General features: G+C 42.1%; 1 protein-coding gene across 7 annotated transcripts in view; it reads right to left on the reverse strand.

Moving 5' to 3' along the window:
• Positions 1-19,817, reverse strand: part of MYO3B (myosin IIIB) — a 349,141-nt gene that overhangs the window by 264,249 nt on the left and 65,075 nt on the right. For all 7 annotated transcript variants that reach the window (XM_048486352.1, XM_048486350.1, XM_048486349.1 and 4 more), the window contains one exon: positions 15,483-15,628. In XM_048486352.1, coding sequence (XP_048342309.1) covers positions 15,483-15,628 — 146 coding nt within the window. The remainder of the gene's footprint in view (positions 1-15,482; positions 15,629-19,817) is intronic.

The raw sequence follows: 19,817 nt of genomic DNA on the forward strand, positions 1-19,817 counted from the left end.
CGAGAACTTGTAAATTACACAGGGGATGATGGGAACTGTAGTCCATCTGGAGGGCCGCGAGTTTGAAACCTGTGCCCTATTGGGTCCCCATAAGTCAGCTGTGACAAGAGAACAAACCATCTACAGAAGCCTGGTTTCAGTGTACAAACTGCTCTCACTAGGTTACCACGGCTATATACTTTTGTAAATTATATCAGAAGACAACACACATACGCAATTATGATCCATTTGCTACAAAGTATCAAAAGTTTGATTGGTCACAGTAAACAAAAAACACAGTGTCATTAAAAATACAGTCAGTCCTTGAAAAGTTTAATATGTACTATTTATCAGGCCATAAAATAATTTTGCTATGGGTACGGGCATCAGTATTGTTTTTCTGAGGGGGGGAAATGAAACCAAAGACCTTTCTCATGAAAATATGCAACCGTATGGGTAGGTTATGAATCCCCCTCCTCCTGGTACAGTGACGATATTCAGGGATAATCACTTCGAAAAATGACAAGAAACGATTTACATTTCTAGAGTCTATTATGTTAAAAAGAACTGAAATGGCAAAATAATGAAAAGCAGTCACCAGAGAACAGAAAGTATATTTATCATTTAAAATATAAAGTTAGTGAAGCTGCTAATATGGAACATACAAGTATCAGTGGGAAGGTTAGGAGAAGGGTGTGCGTGTGTGTGTTTTGTGTGATTCTCCCTTGCTCATATTAACATACACAGTGATTGTATATGAAATAATAGATATTTATTTTCCAAACCCTGCTCCATATTCTGTGCAACCATACTTTTAATAAATATTTTTTTCCAAACACTAATTCTTATCACAGCATGAACCTGCTTTTCATCACTGCAGTAACTTTTCATGTTTCTTTGAATTATGGGAATGAAGAAACTCAAAACCCCACTTTGGAGAAAAAAACATGTACCATATTAGGAAGATAACCCTCAATGCAAAAAGGTCATCTCTACAAATGTTACTCACAAACAGTTTTTAATTCTTGACATAACTGTAATGTGTATGAGTTTATGGTGGCTCCCTTTTTAAAGAAGGACTAGCCTTGTGTTTGAGTAAATAGTACTGCAAGGAGAACAAGTTAGTTCAAAATAATCATATTTCCAATGGTTTCCAAACAAAATTCTAGCATCTGAACACTACCTTACCAATTGGAAAGAAAGAAGAAAATTTCAAAGAAGAAACTGTACTTTAACAGTAAATATGGCAAAAAGTACAGTCTAGTTCTTCCAAAATTTAAATTCTGACTTTCAAGCATATCCCCTGAATACATTTCTCCTTGGAATAACATAGGAGCTGGGGGCGCAATCATTTCCTGGACTAGTTGGTACAATAGCTTTTCCTGTATCATCTTTGGCTTTCAACATCAAATAGGAGCTCACGGAGGAGACATTGAGAAAATGTCAGAAGAGTATTCTAAGGTTATCAAGAAACCATGTCTGGATTGTATCCCCTCAAAAACAAATGTGCGAATTGTCCATTATTGTCTGAACATAGGGCTTTTTTTTACCATTTCTGGATAGGGAAAGCCCCCCCCCCCCCTATTATTTTACATAATGGAAACCTTGAAGAATACTTTTGAGAAGTGAATCAGTCCACATATGTAAGGCTATGGCTCCTTCCGCACATGCAGAATAATGCACTTTCAATCAACTTTCAATGCACTTTGCAGCTGAGTGGAATAGCAAAATCCACTTGCAAACAATTGTGAAAGTGGATTGAAAATGCATTATTTTGCATATGCGGAAGGGGCCTATCGCTTGGAAGGGCTGCAGTGACAGCTTTTCCATGTGAATGAATCAAGCGACAGCTTTCCTATGTGAATGAGCATCACAGTTCAGTCAATGGGAAACTTTCATTTTACCCCAACATTCTTTTCGGGGAAAATCAGCTTAAAGTTTTCAGCTACAAATCACCCAATTGAATAACATGGTGACAGGCAAGGGAACCACTCAGAAATCTCTAGTTCGTTGCCTCTAGCTGTATCCTTCACCCAACCTCTCTCTATCCAACACATTTTTAAACATTCCAAGCAGGGAAACAGGCTCCAGTTACCTTGGTGACGAACGAAAGCTAAAAATTACACATAATTGTTGCTGATGTCACAGCTCTCACATTGTTTCCAAGGCTACAAAGTATCTCAATTAATAGCGATGTTCATTTCTCCTTTGTACTGGGAGCCTTTTTCTCCCTCTTTTGCTTGACAAATTGTTTAGAAGAGCAGGTAATCTATTTAGTTCTTATCTAATAAATCATTCAGAGTCTCTGGGCCATCTCTGGTAATGACAGGGATTTATAAATTAAAAGTATGGTTTCCTAAATTGTAGAAAGCAATTTGATTCCTAGGCAATTTCAACATTGCCTCCCCCAAAATCCACAACAGTTCCTCAAAACTGCAACTCCAAGGCTAAATTCTTATGTTCTGCTTACAGCACTTCACACCCCTTTCTCCCACAGTTGGAGTGCATGTGTAAAAAGCAGTTTTAGATATGCTTGTGCCAGGTTTTGGAATCTACAGGCAGAGGCGTAGCTCCAAGGGGACAGGGGGTGCGACGCACTGGGCACGCGCCCCTGTGGGGGCATGGTGAGGGTGTTCCAGGGGTGGGGCGGGGCGTTCTGAGGCAGGACGGGGTGGACAGGGTTGTGGCAGGGGCAGAGGACGCACCAGTGCCCCGGGCACTTTCCCCCCTTGCTACGTCTCTGTCTACAGGAAAGGTGAATTACAACTGCATTTCAGCCTTCTCACATGTTACTGCTCACATGTTACAATGCATGTGTGATTTTGGCCTGCAAAACCTTTCACCCAGAACCAAGTTGAATTACGTACATTTCAACAATCAGTATATAAGTGGCCTACCAATCTAAAAGAAGCTAATACAAATAGTTTGAGAGTGAGAAAAGAGGGAGTCTGAAAAAAATTAATATCCACAATTATGGTCGAAAACTACACCTTGTAAAATGGCTACCTCCCCCCCCCCCACGCCCCCTCCATGCATGTGGTCTTGTACTCCTCCACAAACATCAAAAAGACACTCAACCACAGGCTTTGGACCCTTTCTGCTGACCAGAAACAGGTCCTCCCCAGTCCAAGATTTCTGATCTAAGTAGAAGTTGCCCCTTCAGAATAAAGGGTTAAAAATTTGACCAGGGTTAGAGTCTTAGTGAGGCTATCTGAACACTACTATTTCAAGGACTGACGTTTATATGTAGTAGCATACCATGCCTTTTTGCTTCACAATCCTAGCCTGTGTGTGCATGACCTTCCTATGTGTTTTGTCATAGAACAGAAACTGTGTGTGTAGAAGAAGAAGAAGAAGAGTTTGGATTTATATCCCCCCTTTCTCTCCTGTAAGGAGACTCAAAGGGGCTTACAATCTCCTTGCCCTTCCCCCCTCACAACAAATACCCTGTGAGGTAGGTGGGGCTGAGAGAGCTCCGAGAAGCTGTGACTAGCCCAAGGTCACCCAGCTGGCGTGTGTGGGAGTGTACAGGCTAATCTGAATTCCCCAGATAAGCCTCCACAGCTCAGGCAGCAGAGCTGGGAATCAAACCCGGTTCCTCCAGATTAGATACACGAGCTCTTAACCTCCTACGCCACTGCTGCTCCTGCGTCACTGCTTCACAATCCTAATCTGTGTGTGTATGATCTTCCTATGTGTTTTGTCATAGAACAGAAACTGTATGTGTATCAATATTTTGACTTTGTCTAGCAATAGTATGTTTGACTTATCCTAGTAAAATCTCTTGCATTTTCCCTAGTGTTCACGTTTTGGTGTATTTATGGTCTTGAGGCCAGAGGGTTGGTATTTGGACAGCTATGGCTGTTCTCCCTTGAGCTCGTATAACAAGCCTGATTTGTAGAGCAAAGAAGCTTTAGGGTGAACCTGCAAGTTTACTGAAGCAAGAGAACTTCAGTCACACACTTGATGCTGCGGCAGGGCAGAGAGGAGGTAGGTTCCCCCGTCTGTAATGGACCACAATGTACCTGAATGAGTGTGGATATCAACCAATAGGTATAGTAAACATGAGCTAACATCCTCAGTTCCTTATCCCCTGGGCAGTTCCTGTCCCAAGTAAGTTGCTGCTAGGCTCCTATTATGATACTAATTATTTGCTTTTTTGACTCCCTGACTCCTTGATATAGCTGAGGATGAGCCCTCCTTGGAAAGTGATTTCCTTCCTTCCCTGCCACAAAAAGTCCCACCCCCTGTACTGCTCGGTAGCTCTCTACTGCCACCTACTGACTAGGCTTGTCTATTTCACAGGGTAGGGAATCCACAACCAAATATAAATCTTAAAGCAGCAAATAGGTGTCGTCCATCTGGCACCTCTCAAGATGTTGAATATGTCCTTCGTCACTGGACTGCACTCAGACTGCAAGAGACATGCTCTTGTCAGCATGGAATTTTTTCAACAAACAAAATTACATTTAGGGCACTGGAGAAGCTTCTCCTTACTTAGGTAACAGTTTCTGAACAGTAATAATTGGTGTCAGCATTTGCTGACTGGAGCAGTAGACAGTAGAAAAAACAGGGCATATCATGATTCTGAAAACAGGGCAACCCTGACCCTATTACAAATTGTAAAAAATTGTGAAGCCATGAACTTGCCTGTGGGTTCTGAGTGTTCAGATTCAATACTTCTGAAGTATTCAGTTTGAAAGTCAATTGGTGGACCCCTGTTTTAGTCACATTTTTTACTGACACTAATAGTTCGTTCTTGTGTCTCCCCCACCCCACTCCATTTTTGTCCATTGTTCACATTTTGAAAAAGGATGATTGCAGTGATCCAGCCAACTATTATCCCAAAAGTCTTCTAGATATTACTTACAAACTATCTGTACGATTGGCGAAGGCTTTCACAGCCAGATTCAACTGGTTGTGGTGGGTTTTCCAGGCTGTGTAGCCGTGGTCTGGTTGATCTTGTTCCTAACGTTTCGCCTGCATCTGTGGCTGGCATCTTCAGAGGTGTATCACAGAGAGAAGTCACAGTGTATAACTGACTTCTCTCTGTGATACATCTCTGAAGATGCCAACCACAGATGCAGGCGAAACGTTAGGAACAAGATCAACCAGACCACGGCTACACAGCCTGGAAAACCCTTTGTCTGACTTTATCTGCTTATCTGGTGAACAAAAAGGTACTCTGTGTTTCCATGCTTCACTGTTTTTACAATTTCAGTTTCTCTCAATCTCAAATCAATTCAGGACTCACTATTAGGATGGCCTGCCCAAGGTATTTGCAGGGAGTGGGGTGGGAGGGGCTGTCTGGTGACGTCACTTTTAGGCTGACCCAGTAGTGATGTTACCACATAGGAACGTTGCCCTCACATTCACCCAAAACTCTAGAGTTTGGAGCAGGGGCTACAGCATCATTTCCGGGTTGTGACTCAAGTGATGTCACTGCATCTCTGGCAGTGATGACTACCTTTCCCTTTTCCCCTCTTCCAGCCCATCATATGGTGTGACGGGCGAGAGTGTAGCCTGCCACTGGGGAACGGGGCAGCCCTACTCACAGTGCTTGTGGGGTAAAGTGGACCCACCCATTTAATTGTAATTTTAATGCTGTGCCTTGGAAAGAAAACACTAGAGTTGCATCAAGTCAACCAACTTCTAAGACAAAAGACAAACGGGAAACAATATTCACATAAATGCTAACATTTTTTCCCAATAACACACGTTCTGTTTCATCAATATAGATTTTTGGGGCTAGCTCATAAATCTCATGAATGTGGGGAGGGGGGGCTCAAGTGCCTACAAATTTAGATAAGTCATGCTGAGAAGACAGTGGACCATGAAATGATTCTGTTAACATGTCATCTGTCTGGAATATCTTTTCAAATCTCCAACAGAAAAGTCTAAGTTATGAGGGAAAAGCGGTCAGGTCTAACAAAGCTGGTAATCGGGGAACTGATACTTTTTGACTTGTCCACCTGCATTCATACGTTCAGGCATGATGTGCTGCTCATCATTCTGTGCTGCTCATCATTAGAAGCTTGTAAAAAGTGAAATGAGGTTCCTGAATTTGTCAAGCTATGATAACCTCACAAAAAGCATTATATCACAGAGATAAACATTTATTTGACTGATATCCCTGTTACATTTTTAGAGGAAAGGTTAATGGCTGGTGGGGAAAAAAACGGAGCCAGAAGGAGTTAAATATGTGGTAAATGAGGAATTGTCAAATATGAATAACACGGCAAAGCAACGTCAGCACTGCCAGGTTTTTGATGTATCAGTGCTATGAATCTAAATTATTTTTGAAGTGAAATGGGAAGGGTGGGGAAAGAGGATTGCTCTTTGGTCAGAACAAAGAATTAGATGTTCAGAGTGTAGGGCAGCCCAGTGCCTGGTGGGAGTGGGGGAGAGCCAGCGTGGTGTAGTGGTTAAGAGCAGGTGCACTCTAATCTGGACAACCGGGTTTGATTCCCCGCTCTGCCACTTGAGCTGTGGAAGTTTATCTGGTGAACTAGATTAGCTTGTGCACTCCAACACATGCCAGGGTGACCTTGGGCTAGTCACAGTTCTTCAGAGCTCTCTCAGCCCCACCTGGGGGGGGAGGAAGGAAAAGGAGATTGTAAGCCCCTTTGAATCTCCTTCCAGGAGAAAAAGGTGGGAGATGATGATGATGATGATGAATCTCTCACTGCTCAAGCAATAAATAAATACAAAAAGATGGGCCTTAGAATGAAAGGATAATAATACAGCATCACTGCCAGACAGTTCTCTTGCCTCTCCCTGTTCACCAACACTGGTCTGTTCCCAGTTCAAAGGGGGAAGACTTTGTCGTGTGCATGAAGCTGCTACATACTAGATCAAATCACTGATTTACCAAGGTGGGCGTGGTCTACTCTGACTCTCTAGATTCTTTCATATCTCCTTTTACCAGCATCTTTTAATTGCAGATGCCAAGGAATGAAAACTAGGATGACCTGCATGCAAAGCAGATGTTCTATTACTGAGACAGAACACCCCACCCCAATTGTAAAACTGAACCTGTAGAACAACTACATTCCAGCTCAGTAGCACCTTAGAGACTAATAAAATTTGGGGATGGGTGGGTGTGAGCTTTCAAGAGTCAAAGCTCCCTTTAGACTACAGTGATCAGTTCCCAGAATTACAACTGATCTCCAGACTATGGGAATCAGTTCCCATGGAGAAAATGGCTTTTTGAATTCTATGACAGAGGTGTCCAACTCTGGCACTTCAGATGTTCATGAACTACAATTCCCATCAGCCCCTGTTGGCATGGCCAATTGGCCATGTTCTCTGTTCTATGACATTATAACCAAATGAGGTACCTCCCCAAACCCTGTTCTCCCTAGGCTACATACAAAGATCTCCAGGAATTTCCCAACTCACAGTTGGCAACTCTAGAGCAGAAATATGACAGTGCAGTTCACATCTGGTTTGCTGATTGGTCTGAATCAGCAGTGACTACACACAGGTGCAAAAACCTAACACAAACTTGTCCAGCAGGCAACTGTGGCTTTTCGGTACAAACTGAACAGGCTGGGTGATTGGTGTTCAGTGATCTGCTCACATCTGTTCAGCACATTAAGTGATACCGTCAAATACATTTGTGATGGAATTCACTGCATCTGTACCACAAATATTCAGAATGTTCATCAGAATCCATATCTGGTCAAGAAAAAACTGAAAGATAGATCAGTGCTGAGTCTGTAACATTCAATCGAACTGAACAGAGATAGTTTGTTCTTGCGGGGAACTCGATTCAGAATTGGTTTCAGGAAAGAGACCTGAGAGATACTGGAATACAAGGGGTATATTCTCTCACCAGCACTATAGTTGAGATAATTCAGTATGTAATAGTGATGCCAAAATATTGTTTTATCCACCATGTCCAGTTGTTTGCCAAAGCAGTTAATGAGCGAATTTTTATTGTTTCTTATGCCTTCTATGCGACTGCCTCCAAGACCCACTGGGCGTACTGACCCACTGACAACCCATAAATGACTCTAGGGCCCCTTCTGCACACGCAAAATAATGCGTTTTCAAACCACTTTCACAACTGTTTGCAAGTGGATTTTGCCATTCCGCACAGCTTCAAAGAGCACTGAAAGCAGTTTGAAAGTGCATTATTCTGCATGTGCGGAATGAGACCTTGTTCACCAAATGCTATCCCAGACCCAACTCGGGTGCCATATTATCCTTATTTTCAACCGTCAGCATGCAGACTGAAAGCCACTAGAGCGTGAAACTATGAATCAGCGACAACCACTACTAAAGAATGCCAAGGATGGAATAATTGCAGGTTATTAAAAACAAGTATGCCATGCCAGAGTGAAACCCAGCATTATGTCTTGCGAGTGGCATTTACAACCCCGTTAGGAACCAGATCAGTCCAGTCGGCTAAAATGACCGTTCAGAATTAATGAAGTCAAAATAATACAAACAGAGAATGTGCTGCAAAATGAGTCAAGTTCAGCAAATCAATACTTCATAATGTTGACTGTCTTTTCTTCTGAATTCTTCTTTTATTCCCAGATAGAAATGCTGTTCATCTCTACTGTGGATTTATATAATGAAAGCAGAATGCTCTGTGACTTTTAGAACGACCCACATTTGGGTGTTACATACAAATAACTGGGGGCTTGACAAATTGATAATACATGCTTAAATCAACACTGATTTTTTTTAATTATATAGACCAGAAGACACTACATCAAGGTAAATGGGGGTAACATGTTTCTGGATCCTGCACCTTGCTCCCATCCAATGATTTTGGAAAAGGAGATGTGAGTCACAAAATAACTGTTCACTCTTGTGCTAAGTAACTCCATCTTTTGAGCTGTATGAGATTCATCAGCCATGTCCAACATGTCCTCTTCTTATAAATAAAAGGAAATTCAAATGATAACAGGACCTAAATTAGTTCCTCTCTATGCACTTGTTGTTGTTTTGTTTTATGCACCTTGGTTTTGCTGAGTTACTCAGGATTTTGCCAAGTTACTTGGAGAATTTCCAGATGGATAGCTATTTTAGTCTGTTTCAAAAAAACCAACAACCAAGTGGCACTCTAGACTACCATTACTGTGGCAAAGACTTGTTAGACGAGAGCAGTGATGGCGAACCTTTTCAAGACCAAGTGCCCAAATTGCAACCCAAAACCCACTTATTTATCACAAAGTGCCAACATGGCAATTTAACCTGAAGACTGAGGTTTTAGTTTAAAAAAAACAGTTGGCTCCGAGGCATGCATTACTTGGGAGTAAGCTTGGTGGTGGCTTTGCTTTGAAGCAACCATGCAACTCTTCCAACAGGTGAATCACAACCCTAGGAGGTTTACTCAGAAGCAAGCCCCATTGCCAGCAACCGAGCTTACTCCCAGGTAAATGATTGCGCTTTAGTTCTTTGCATGAAAATCAGTGGGTTTATCAGCGCTTAACAGGTTTACCTACACTGCTTCCCCAAAACTAGGTCTTAGGTGGGGGTGGGGGGTGGGGGTGACTCTGTTTGCACGTGCCCATAGAGAGGGCTCTGAGTGCCACCTCTAGAACCTGTGCCATAGGTTCGCCACCACTGGATTAGAGCATACTTTGTCATATTCATAAAGTGTTGCTCCCGGTTGGCATATACATGGTGAGACCCAGAGGCGTAAAGGGGGAAATGGCACCCGAGGCAACACCTGCTCTGGCAGCCCCACCCTCCTTACTTATCTGAGCAGGCAGGAGCCTGTCACGGGCCAAGGGGTGCCCAGCCGTGGCCCAGCCAGGCTGCTGCTTCAGATGGCGGAGGCTTTGCCAGCTGAAGGAGCAACCTGGTGGGGCAGGCCCAAGGGGAGGGGTGGGGTGATTCTCCGCCCCCCCACGTGACCAGTTGGCGTGCGCCCAAGGGCATGTGACCCCACATGTCCCCGTGAGCACTCCGCCTCTGGGTCCACCAAATGACTGTGAACTACAGAAATCACAGCGAATTACTTCTCTACGCAAAGGTCTAAGCGTGCGACCATTCACAGCACTCGAAACTGACAATAAAATAATCGTCCTACAACGTTTGTAATGAAAGAGGAAACCACTGTCCCAACTGAGGCCTAAACTAAAAGAATCAAACTTGCTGATGTATTCTAATTCAAAAGTTTCATCTTGGAGTCTCCCTTTGAAATTGCTTTGTTCAGGAATAATGATTTTTAGGTCAGCAGGAGAGTGTCCTGAGAGACAAATTCTCCCACTAATTTTTTTTTTAATGCTGCCATTTTTACGAGAGATCTGCTCTTTCTCACTCATTCTTGAGGCTGCACAAATCTTTGGTGTACTGAGTTTCAGACATCTTTCTCACCATGAAACAGAAAGATAAGAGAATTGGTTAAATGAAATAATATATGTTGAGCCTTTGACTGTGGAAATAATTGTGTCAGCATTCTCAGGTTTCCAAGTAGTTTTGCTATGAGAAAGCAGTCAGCTGTCCAACGGGCGGCAGTTTTGCTTCAGGAGTATAACTTACTTTGCACAGACAGACAGCATTGCTTCGTTGTTCTTTTTAAAAAATAGACTGTGAGGTAAATATGGATTTATAAGCCTCATAATGTAATCAAAGTAAGCTGTGCAAAGCTGCTCACTGCTACAGATAATGTTTTCTATATCAGTCCCTTTCATGGTCCCATTAATTCCTTAATTATAATGATGTTTCTGTCAGTAGGTGAACTGCAGCCTCAGTTTGTCCACAAGCCTACTAGTTAAGGGGAAAGTCAGTAGAGAAGATTCAGGAGTAAAGCTGGAAAAGGACTGGAAGGTTAAAAGGGGTATTATTCCTGCTGAGGAGATTCCTAATGAAGAGGCTGAAGAATTACTTTTTATACTTGCTTTTCTCTTCCTTCCAAAGTCTAAAAGCAACTGACAATCACAATCCCTTCCTCTCCCCACAACAGGCACCTTGTAAAATAGGTGGGGTTGGGAGAGTTGTGAGAAAGCTGACAGACCCAAGGTCACTCAGCAGGCCTCATGTGGAGGAGAAGGGGAAACAAACACCAGAATAAAGTCTGTTGCTCATGTGAACAAGTCAGAAATCGAACCCAGTTTTCCAAGCTAGAGTCCATGCTCTTAACCATTACACCAGACTAGTTCTCTTTAGTAGACACACCTCCCTTTTCCTTGATTTTTCCAGCTTCCAGTCATCAAAGCAATCTGGACAGAGGACTCTAGTTACTGGGTATCTTTACATCCCCTCCCTCCTCTGTGTTTACCAAATTATCATGCACAGAATGATATCTGGTGGTTTCTGTGTACCTGGTTTTCCTCATGTCACAGTGTGGAATCTAAAAGGGGTGCACAAAAATGTCCTCCCGCAACATACACTCTTCTTCTCTGATATACTGTCACACTGACAGAACTGCCAAAGAAGAGTGCATTTATGGCTCAACATAGATTTTCTGTTTCAATTAGAAGTAGGAGCGATACAAACTATTATAGTGGTGGGTAAAAGGCAGGTAGAGGTTGCTAGGCAACTGCCAATACATTTCAGCAACTGGTTTCCTAATAATCCAGGAGTAGTAGGTAAAGGTAGTGTATGCTTTTCTCTTTTTCCCCTACCCACCCTTTACCTCCCTTCTGAGAGGGGATAAAAAGCAGAGATTAGAAGCATCTGCTTGGAAGAGCCAGCATTTACATTGATGGTAACTTTGATGGCATCAACATTTTAACAGCCCCGTGCTCAGTGCTGAAGTCACAGATCTCTGGGGGCATGGGAGGGAGGGAGGGAGGGAGGGAGGGAGGGAGGGAGGGAGGGAGGGAGGGAGGAAGGAAGGAAGGAAGGAAGGAAGGAAGGAAGGAAGGAAGGAAGGAAGGAAGGAAGGAAGGAAGGAAGGAGGAAGGAAGGAAGGAAGGAAGAGGGAGGAGGAGGGAAGGAAGGAAGGAAGGAAGGAAGGAAGGAAGGAAGGAAGGAAGGAAGGAAGGAAGGAAGGGAGGGAGGGAGGGAGGGAGGGAGGGAGGGAGGGAGGGACGGACTATCTTTTAACATATAGCGCATTGCAAATGTGCCCACATCTTTACTGCAATCTTTCAATAGCAAAAGGATCCTCCTATACACTTTTAGCTGATGCTGTCATATACCACGTCAGTACGACCACACTCTGTCAGCTGGTTTAACCTAGCTGTAATCATTGATATTCATTCATTGATATTCACTCACAAAAGATACTAATTTTCTGCCCCTAGCCATTTTTCCTCTGCTCTAATCAAGATGATTACAACGTGCATCCTGAGTTCCTTCCCTTCCCACCATTTGACAGGGATGTGATGACAGAGATTTCCAATCCAATTCTTATCTGAAAAGCTCATACCCCGAAAAGCTTGCTGGTCTCTAAAGTGCTATCTTGTGGATTTGACTCTAGAACTCTATTACAAATGGGTTAAGAGCAGGCAGACTCTAATCTGGAGAACTGGGTTTGATCCCCACTCCTGTGCATGGATAGTGGACTTTTATCTGGTGAACTGGATTTGTTTCCCTGCTCGTACACATGAAGCCTGCTGGATGACCTTGGGCTAGCCACAGTTCATTCAGAACTCTCTTTGCCGCACCTACTTCATGAGGTGTCTGTTGTGGGGAGAGGAAGATAAAGGAGTTTGTAAGTCGCATTGAGATTCCTTACAAAAGGGAAAGGCGGAGCATAAATCCAAATCCTTCTTCTACGTGCAACACAGTCTGTGTGTGTGAAATGAGCAATTATTGGGGAGTTACCCCCAGATGACAAGTATCCACGGGATGCCTTGAGCCCCAAACAACTTAGTTAACAAAATGGTTGTTTGTATGAGGATTACATTTCCCAAGCTATGGAAACAGCTTAGTAAATGTGCGTCTTCACATATGGAACCGGGTTTGATTCCCCGCTCTGCTGCCTGAGCTGTGGGGGCTTATCTGGGGAATTCAGATTAGCACTCCCACACAAGCCAGCTGGGTGACCTTGGGCTAGTCACAGCTTCTCAGAGCTCTCTCAGCCCCACTCACCTCACAGGGTGTTTGTTGTGAGGGGGGAAGGGCAAGGAGATTGTAAGCCCCTTTGAGTCTCCTACAGGAGAGAAAGGGGGGATATAAATCCAAACTCTTCTTCTTCTTCTTTATGTCATTCTGCCTTCCATTTCATTTTTTTCCAAATTCTTTGTAAACACAATGATCCTGCATTGAGGTCAAAAGCATAAATGCCTTCTTAGAACAGTATCCTTTACTACAGAAAGAAGGGATTGGGGAGGCAACATGGAAATTGCAAATAAATAATTAGTTTCCTGGTAGCAGAAGGTGTTGCATAGAGCAATAAATAACTTTCACATAATTATGATTGAGATGTTGGACCTATTGTTGATCTGGGTGATTCTAGTTAATGCTTTTGGTCCTAGAAGATGTGTTTGCCCCTGGCACATTTCATGCATGTTGGGGTCGGGGACACCCCACTTTAGACCAGGAATTAGCATATGCATTCTTGGAGGGGAGAAAAGGCAAAAATCTAGTAATGGTAAAGGGCGGGAATAAAGACAGACAGACAAATAAATTTGGGGTACATGATATGCAGTGGTCCAAACCTTGTTTGGGGGTAAAGAGGACATTCAGCTATTCCAGTTCCTTATACAAATATTTGTAATACAGGCTTCTTGGAGGCAACCCAAATAGAAGTTCTTTGTGTCAGAACCAGTATTTGGACCAAGCACCAAAGTAGGTCTTCTTGCAGGGGGAAGTGTCCAAAAACTGGGAGTGTGGGATTTAAGGTTGTCCAAAGGTTGTTTTGGGGTGCAGATTGACCTCAGTTTCTGCCTGTGCATTTGTCCTGAAGTCACCCCACTTTGGAGCAGCTGACACAAGAACTGGACTTTGGACCAGGAAAAGGCATACATCTACTTAAAGGACAGAATCCCCTGAATGTAGAGATGTCATGTGTGGTGGTCCAACCCCTGTTTTGGGGTGTAGAGGGCAGGCAGTTGTTCTAATTTCTCATTCAAATCTTCATAATAGAGGTTTCTTGGAGGCAACCAGTGATGCCAGAACCAGTGTTTGGACCAGGTATTCTTGTATGTCTTTTTGCAGAGGACAGTTTCTGGAGTGTGGGGATGTATGATTCGGGGTGCTCCAAAGATTTTTTTGGGATGCAGCTGGGCCCCATTTTCTGAATGTCTTTTTGTCTTGGGGGCACCCCACTTTTGAGCAACTGACACAAGAAATGGATTTTGGCCCTGGAAACAGCATCTGTCCCCTTGGAGGGCAGAGTCCTCAGAATGTGGGGGTAATATGATATGTGGTGGTTCAAGCCTTTTCGTCCGGTGAAGTCAACCCTCGTACCGGGAAGTGGGGCCTCAGTATTTTTCATTGTCATCGAAATCTGCGGATGAATTTCCAAATAAGGAACTAGGAAATGTGAATGAGGAAATGAGGACCTACCAGCTGATACTTTATAGGACTGTATCATGATTGTCATTCTTTTAAGCTGCTTACAGATTCATTGATAGAATTCAGGAGTATTGGTGTGGAAACTGAAAATCTTCACTACTCCTTTTAAATGCTGCAACACTTTTCAAATATGTGCAGAAGCCACACAAACATACAAACACACACAAAGACCCAGAAGAGATGTAAATTGCTGCTTTAAGTTTAAATAAATTTTAGAGCAGTAGCAGTTCATGTCTGGATTGTGTAAAAAAGATAATATGATGCAGAATATTGGAGAGCCTCATCTACATATAAATAGACCTAATCAGAAATGCAAATAGCAATCAGGGTAAATTCTTTTCAAAAAAGAAAAAAGCCCCATGATAATTATGTGATAACAAAAGGTCAAATACTTGCATTGTCTATGCTTTTAAATTGTTAATAGCCAGTAGCTCTGCTTTCCTTTGCAAAATTGGTCATGGAAGGAGCAGACAAGCGGTAACTGGAAATTGCCCTCAGTCAAACATTTGAGAGATGTTTCACTCTTGTTCTTACAACCATCCAAACATTAATTCATATTTTGCAACATCTTTACAATCTTGACGTCTTCAGTCGGGGAAAATAAATGTCACCACCAAACCATCCTTACATGACATCAAATGCTCCTTTAAAATCTGTGTACTGTGAGGAATTATCCTGTTTTCTGCCTGTAAATAAGCAACTTATACGCTTAATGGATACCCATAATACATACAAAACTATATTCTCTGCACAATAAACCAAACCTTCTAACTCCCTAGCAATAACCTTTATTTAGGTCCAGTCTGATCTGATCTTACAAATTCTGAGGGGTATATTTCCAAACCCCAGGGGATTGGGAGGGAATCTATTACAAATCTAGAATGTTCTTGTTGTTTTTAAACTGTAAATCACAGCACAGAATCTTCACATTCGTGGAAACATATCTTCATACATTCCAGTTAAGATGCCTTACAACGCAATGTGTTTATACCAAATATTTACTGCACTACTGAAATACTGCTTTCTGTGTGAGTAACAATCTAGTAAGCCAAGAGAGCCACCTAGTGCCATACCTTGGAATCTTAAAAAGCGTTTTCACGGGATGCATGTCGAATAAAGGTGGATCTCCATCTCCCAGTTCAATAGCTGTGATCCCAAGGGACCATACATCACATCGAGCATCATAGGAGTAATCGTACTGTTGTTCACAGGCAATCACCTACCAGATGAAAGCAAAGAAGACATCACATTCACTTTCTTCAGCATCCACATCTTCCAAGCAGGACATCCTAAGACATTGTGACTTAGTTACCAATTTGGATTCAGCTCCAGGCTTGGTGACTCTGCTACTCATATGCCGACCTCCCATTCCAGTTTCTTTTGCTAAAATACACTTGCAACATTGATCATTGCCACTCTGACCAGCTTGTAAATGCAAAGATTTACAAAGAAATGCCTCCGGTTGACCTTCAAGTTGCTTCCAAAATTAACAAACTTTTCACAAGCAATTTCTACCCCAATTAGTTAAATTTCAGTATTAAAAACTATTACTTTTAATCCCTACTACTGATTTACAAGTTGTAAGGCAGAAAGGATGCATGCACCTAAATGGAAAGGATGCTTCCCCCTTCCAGTTTGCTTCCTAAACCCTGGCACTTCTCGGCCGATAGATGGCAATACTTATGCCGTCTGCATCTTCCAGCTGACACAATGAGTCCACATCAATCTATCCTGGGAAGGGTTGAGGCCAGCAATGATATCCACCCTCTGGCCTCCCCTCTTCCCACTCTCCCCTTCCCCTCCCTCTTCCTTGTCCTCCCTCCTTTATCTTTTTCAATACTGATGTGAATGTTAGTTTTAAAGGGGGACAGTTTTAATTTAGCTATTATTCCTTAATGGCTCCGGTGACTGTTGTGGATGCTATGGTTTTGATTGTTGCAAAGTGTTGTACACCGCTGTGAGCCCATATGAAGAAGGGCAACATGAATAAAATAAATCAACTGGTTTATCACATGCAACCTGGTGTATGAAGGAAGCTGAGAATTCAGGTCTGAAGTTACGGCTGAGTTGAGAAATATATCTTTTTTTGTAGTTAAATTTTAAACAGAGTTAGACCCATCAAAGCCTGTCAACTTCAGTGGGTTTAGATTAGAAGGTGAAAGGTAAATATTAGGTGAAAAATTCACAACCCGATAAGCTAGAAGTATCTAACCCTGCTTGGGATTGTGCAGTGAAATTGAGCAACACCCAGAATCAAATCTCTAGTTGGCTATAGAGGTGACCTTATACTAGCAGGCAGTGTGACTTTGCTAAAGGATGAACCATCAGGTTTATTTATTTATTAATTTATTCAGACGTTTATACGCCATGATTTCTGCAAGCAAACAAAACCAGAGTTTTAAAGTCTCATACAAATAGCAGTCTAAAATTGAGCAATGCCCTAAATTTCTACAACAATAATTTTTAAAAAGTCAGAATATTAGGTGAAAAATTACAATCAAATTCAGCTACATTTTAAAAGACTTCCATTTAGAAATAGACTTCTCTTTGCACTGAAAATCATAGTTCATGTGGTTCCCACAACCCTGGGAGCTAACTTTCCTGGAGACAGAAATAGCTGTTAGGAACCAAGGATTATGGGAAAGATCTACAATCATTGATGGCTCTGGCTGAAAGATCTGAGGATTCCGTTTGTAATGACGAAAGTTGGCTATAGCCCTGACCAGATTTGTTCGAAGGAAGTGATGGAAATAACACAGAAACCATCAAGAGATTTCACATCCAGATTCCATGAAGCTAAACTTGCCTACAGAAAGCTAAATTTTACCTCAGATTTTGCCATTCCAAGTTTGGATTTAAAACCCAGTGTTGTAGAGTCGAAAGAAGCACACATTACTTGCAAATCTACATTGTTCTGCTCCCTCGCCAGTTAATATTAAGCTTGCATGGACCAATTACTAACCGTGAGAAGAAATCAGAAATTAGCATATAAATTGACACTGGGACTACCAGAAATAGCAACTCAGAAAAAAAGTATACTTAGTGCAGAAGATTTATAAGCTTTTCAGGATTCAAACCATAAACTAAGAAAGGTGCACAAATGTAGATCCTTTAAAAATCTACAACTGTACTGAGTTCAGTGATGAAATTATCATTTCCAGCACCCTGTCCTTTGGCCTCAGTATATACAGTACATCCATGAAAAACATAGCTGCAGGCATACAAAGTGTAACATGGAGTAATTGTGGCACGGAGCTAGGCTAGCTGGAAACCTGCATGGTATAATTAGCCCAGTTGACCTACCAAGCTGGAAGGAATCAGACTTTTAAAGGGTTGAACCTCCTGGGAAAAGTTCAACGATTCACTCGGTTGATGTTACTACCTCAAGAACTTCTGAGGTATGGCCATATTCTGCTGAAAACAGTGTTCAGTAAATGGGGGTAGATGGAACACAAACCCTGAATGTCACACCAAGGAATGACCCTAGTCCCAAGAAGAGTAAAATGGCTAGCCAAATAAACAAATAAAAGGCACCATCTACATTTCTTCCTTAGCTTTACTTTAATTTATTCATGGCAATAATACTGTATGCTTTGTACATTTAACATAATTGAGTTTTACAAACTCTACAGATTCCATTGGTAGACAAGGAGGAATACATTTGGATTTCTAATTCATGTTGCATGGATTGTGGTAGCTATCAGTGGTAGAGAATTTGATGTGGCAGGCTGGACCTACGTACTCTGGCCATGTGCCTGGAGGCTTTGGTGAGATGGTTAAAGCACAGACGTCTGAAACTGAATGTATCAAAGACAGAGTTCTGGGGCTGGGTCAGGAGGTCCAGGGGAGAAGCTGCAGCTCCCAATCCTCGAAGGGATTCAGTTTATACCAGGTTCCTCTGTCAGGAGTTTGGGTGTGATCCTGGATGCCTCCCTTTCTTTGGAGGTCCATGTCACAAATACAGCCAGGATGACTTTTTCCATCTCAATCAAACCTGGCAGGTGCTGCCCGACCTGTCCTGTTCTGACCTAGCCACAGTGTTCCACGCAATGCCCACCCCCGGACTAGATTACTGTAACTCACTCTACATAGGGCTACCTCTGATGCTGTTCCAGAAGCTACAACTGGTCTGGAATATGGCATTGTGGGTCCCAGTTCACAAACCCATTCTCCGTCATCTGCACTGCTTCAGATTGGGCACTGATCAAGTTCAAAGTTTTGGTATTGACCATTAAAGCCCTGAACAGTCTGAGACCATTGTACCTCAGGGACATTGTACCTCTTCCAAAACATGTGTTTCATCTCCACCTTACTTGTATTTTTTTTAATCCCACCTTCTGATGAGATCTGGTGAACTCTAAAATTTACACAATTACTTATTAATTTGGTTGGTTCTAAATGGTTACATTTCTTTTGGTTTTGGACTTCGCATTGAGCAACCATGACTACCTGCCTTCTCTGCACACAGGAGGAACCTGAAAAGTATGGGGAGTCAGGCTAAAGAAGAGATGGAAAGCAAATATACCATGAAATGGTTAAATGTTAATATTGTGTGTTGTGCCCAGTCAAAATCTATCAGAGTTTAAATAACCACAATTTCCTGAAAATTATTCTTCATACAGTTGTCAAGTGCCCTTCTAGTCGTGTAAAGTCTCTATGTGCCTCTTGAATTACAAAGCCACCCTAGATTACCCATTATATTTTGGCTTTGCCTGTCAATGGACACTTTTAACAAGGAAGGAAAATTACTGGGCAAATATTAAGAGTTATTTCTAGCATATGTATTTTCTTTATTTGCTTCCCAAAAACATCTGTTTCCAATAATGTCACTTCAGCGAACTAATATGAATCAACTACTTCAAGAGGGTGACTCAGAAGAAAGTCATAATCAGTTTTTGCTATGCATGGGAAAATAAAGTTTTTCTCCATTTTTTTCTTTTTGAAATACTGAAAAATCACCATTAGTCTAACTACAAAGCGACAAAATAGTACTTCTGAAGATGCTTTTTAAAAATACTTATGTTATTGAAACTTGTCTGCAAATTTAAAATGACCCTTTCTTTTTCTTGATGACACATCTGGAGGAAAGAATAATCTGCTTTTCAGGTAAACAGGATAGCAGTTTTCCTGACATCACCTAATGAGCTTATGTCTGAGGTAAGGTTTGAGCAAGGGACATCCTAGGTCTGCTCTGCTTACCATGATTCCACATATATATGCTTTTCACTCCTTGTTTTAAAAAACGTGAAAAAATACTGCCCAATCTCTTCAAAACAACTCATGGTTTGGTATGTTATAGGAACCTCTTAGCGACAGTGTCAGTATTGACAAAGTGCTCAGTTATTGCTGCAACATGGCTAAGGGGGCCGTCAAGGGGACAGCAGAAGCCACAGACTGTCTGACACAAG

This window comes from Sphaerodactylus townsendi, linkage group LG02, assembly GCF_021028975.2.
Source record: "Sphaerodactylus townsendi isolate TG3544 linkage group LG02, MPM_Stown_v2.3, whole genome shotgun sequence".
Classification (NCBI taxonomy): domain Eukaryota; kingdom Metazoa; phylum Chordata; class Lepidosauria; order Squamata; family Sphaerodactylidae; genus Sphaerodactylus; species Sphaerodactylus townsendi.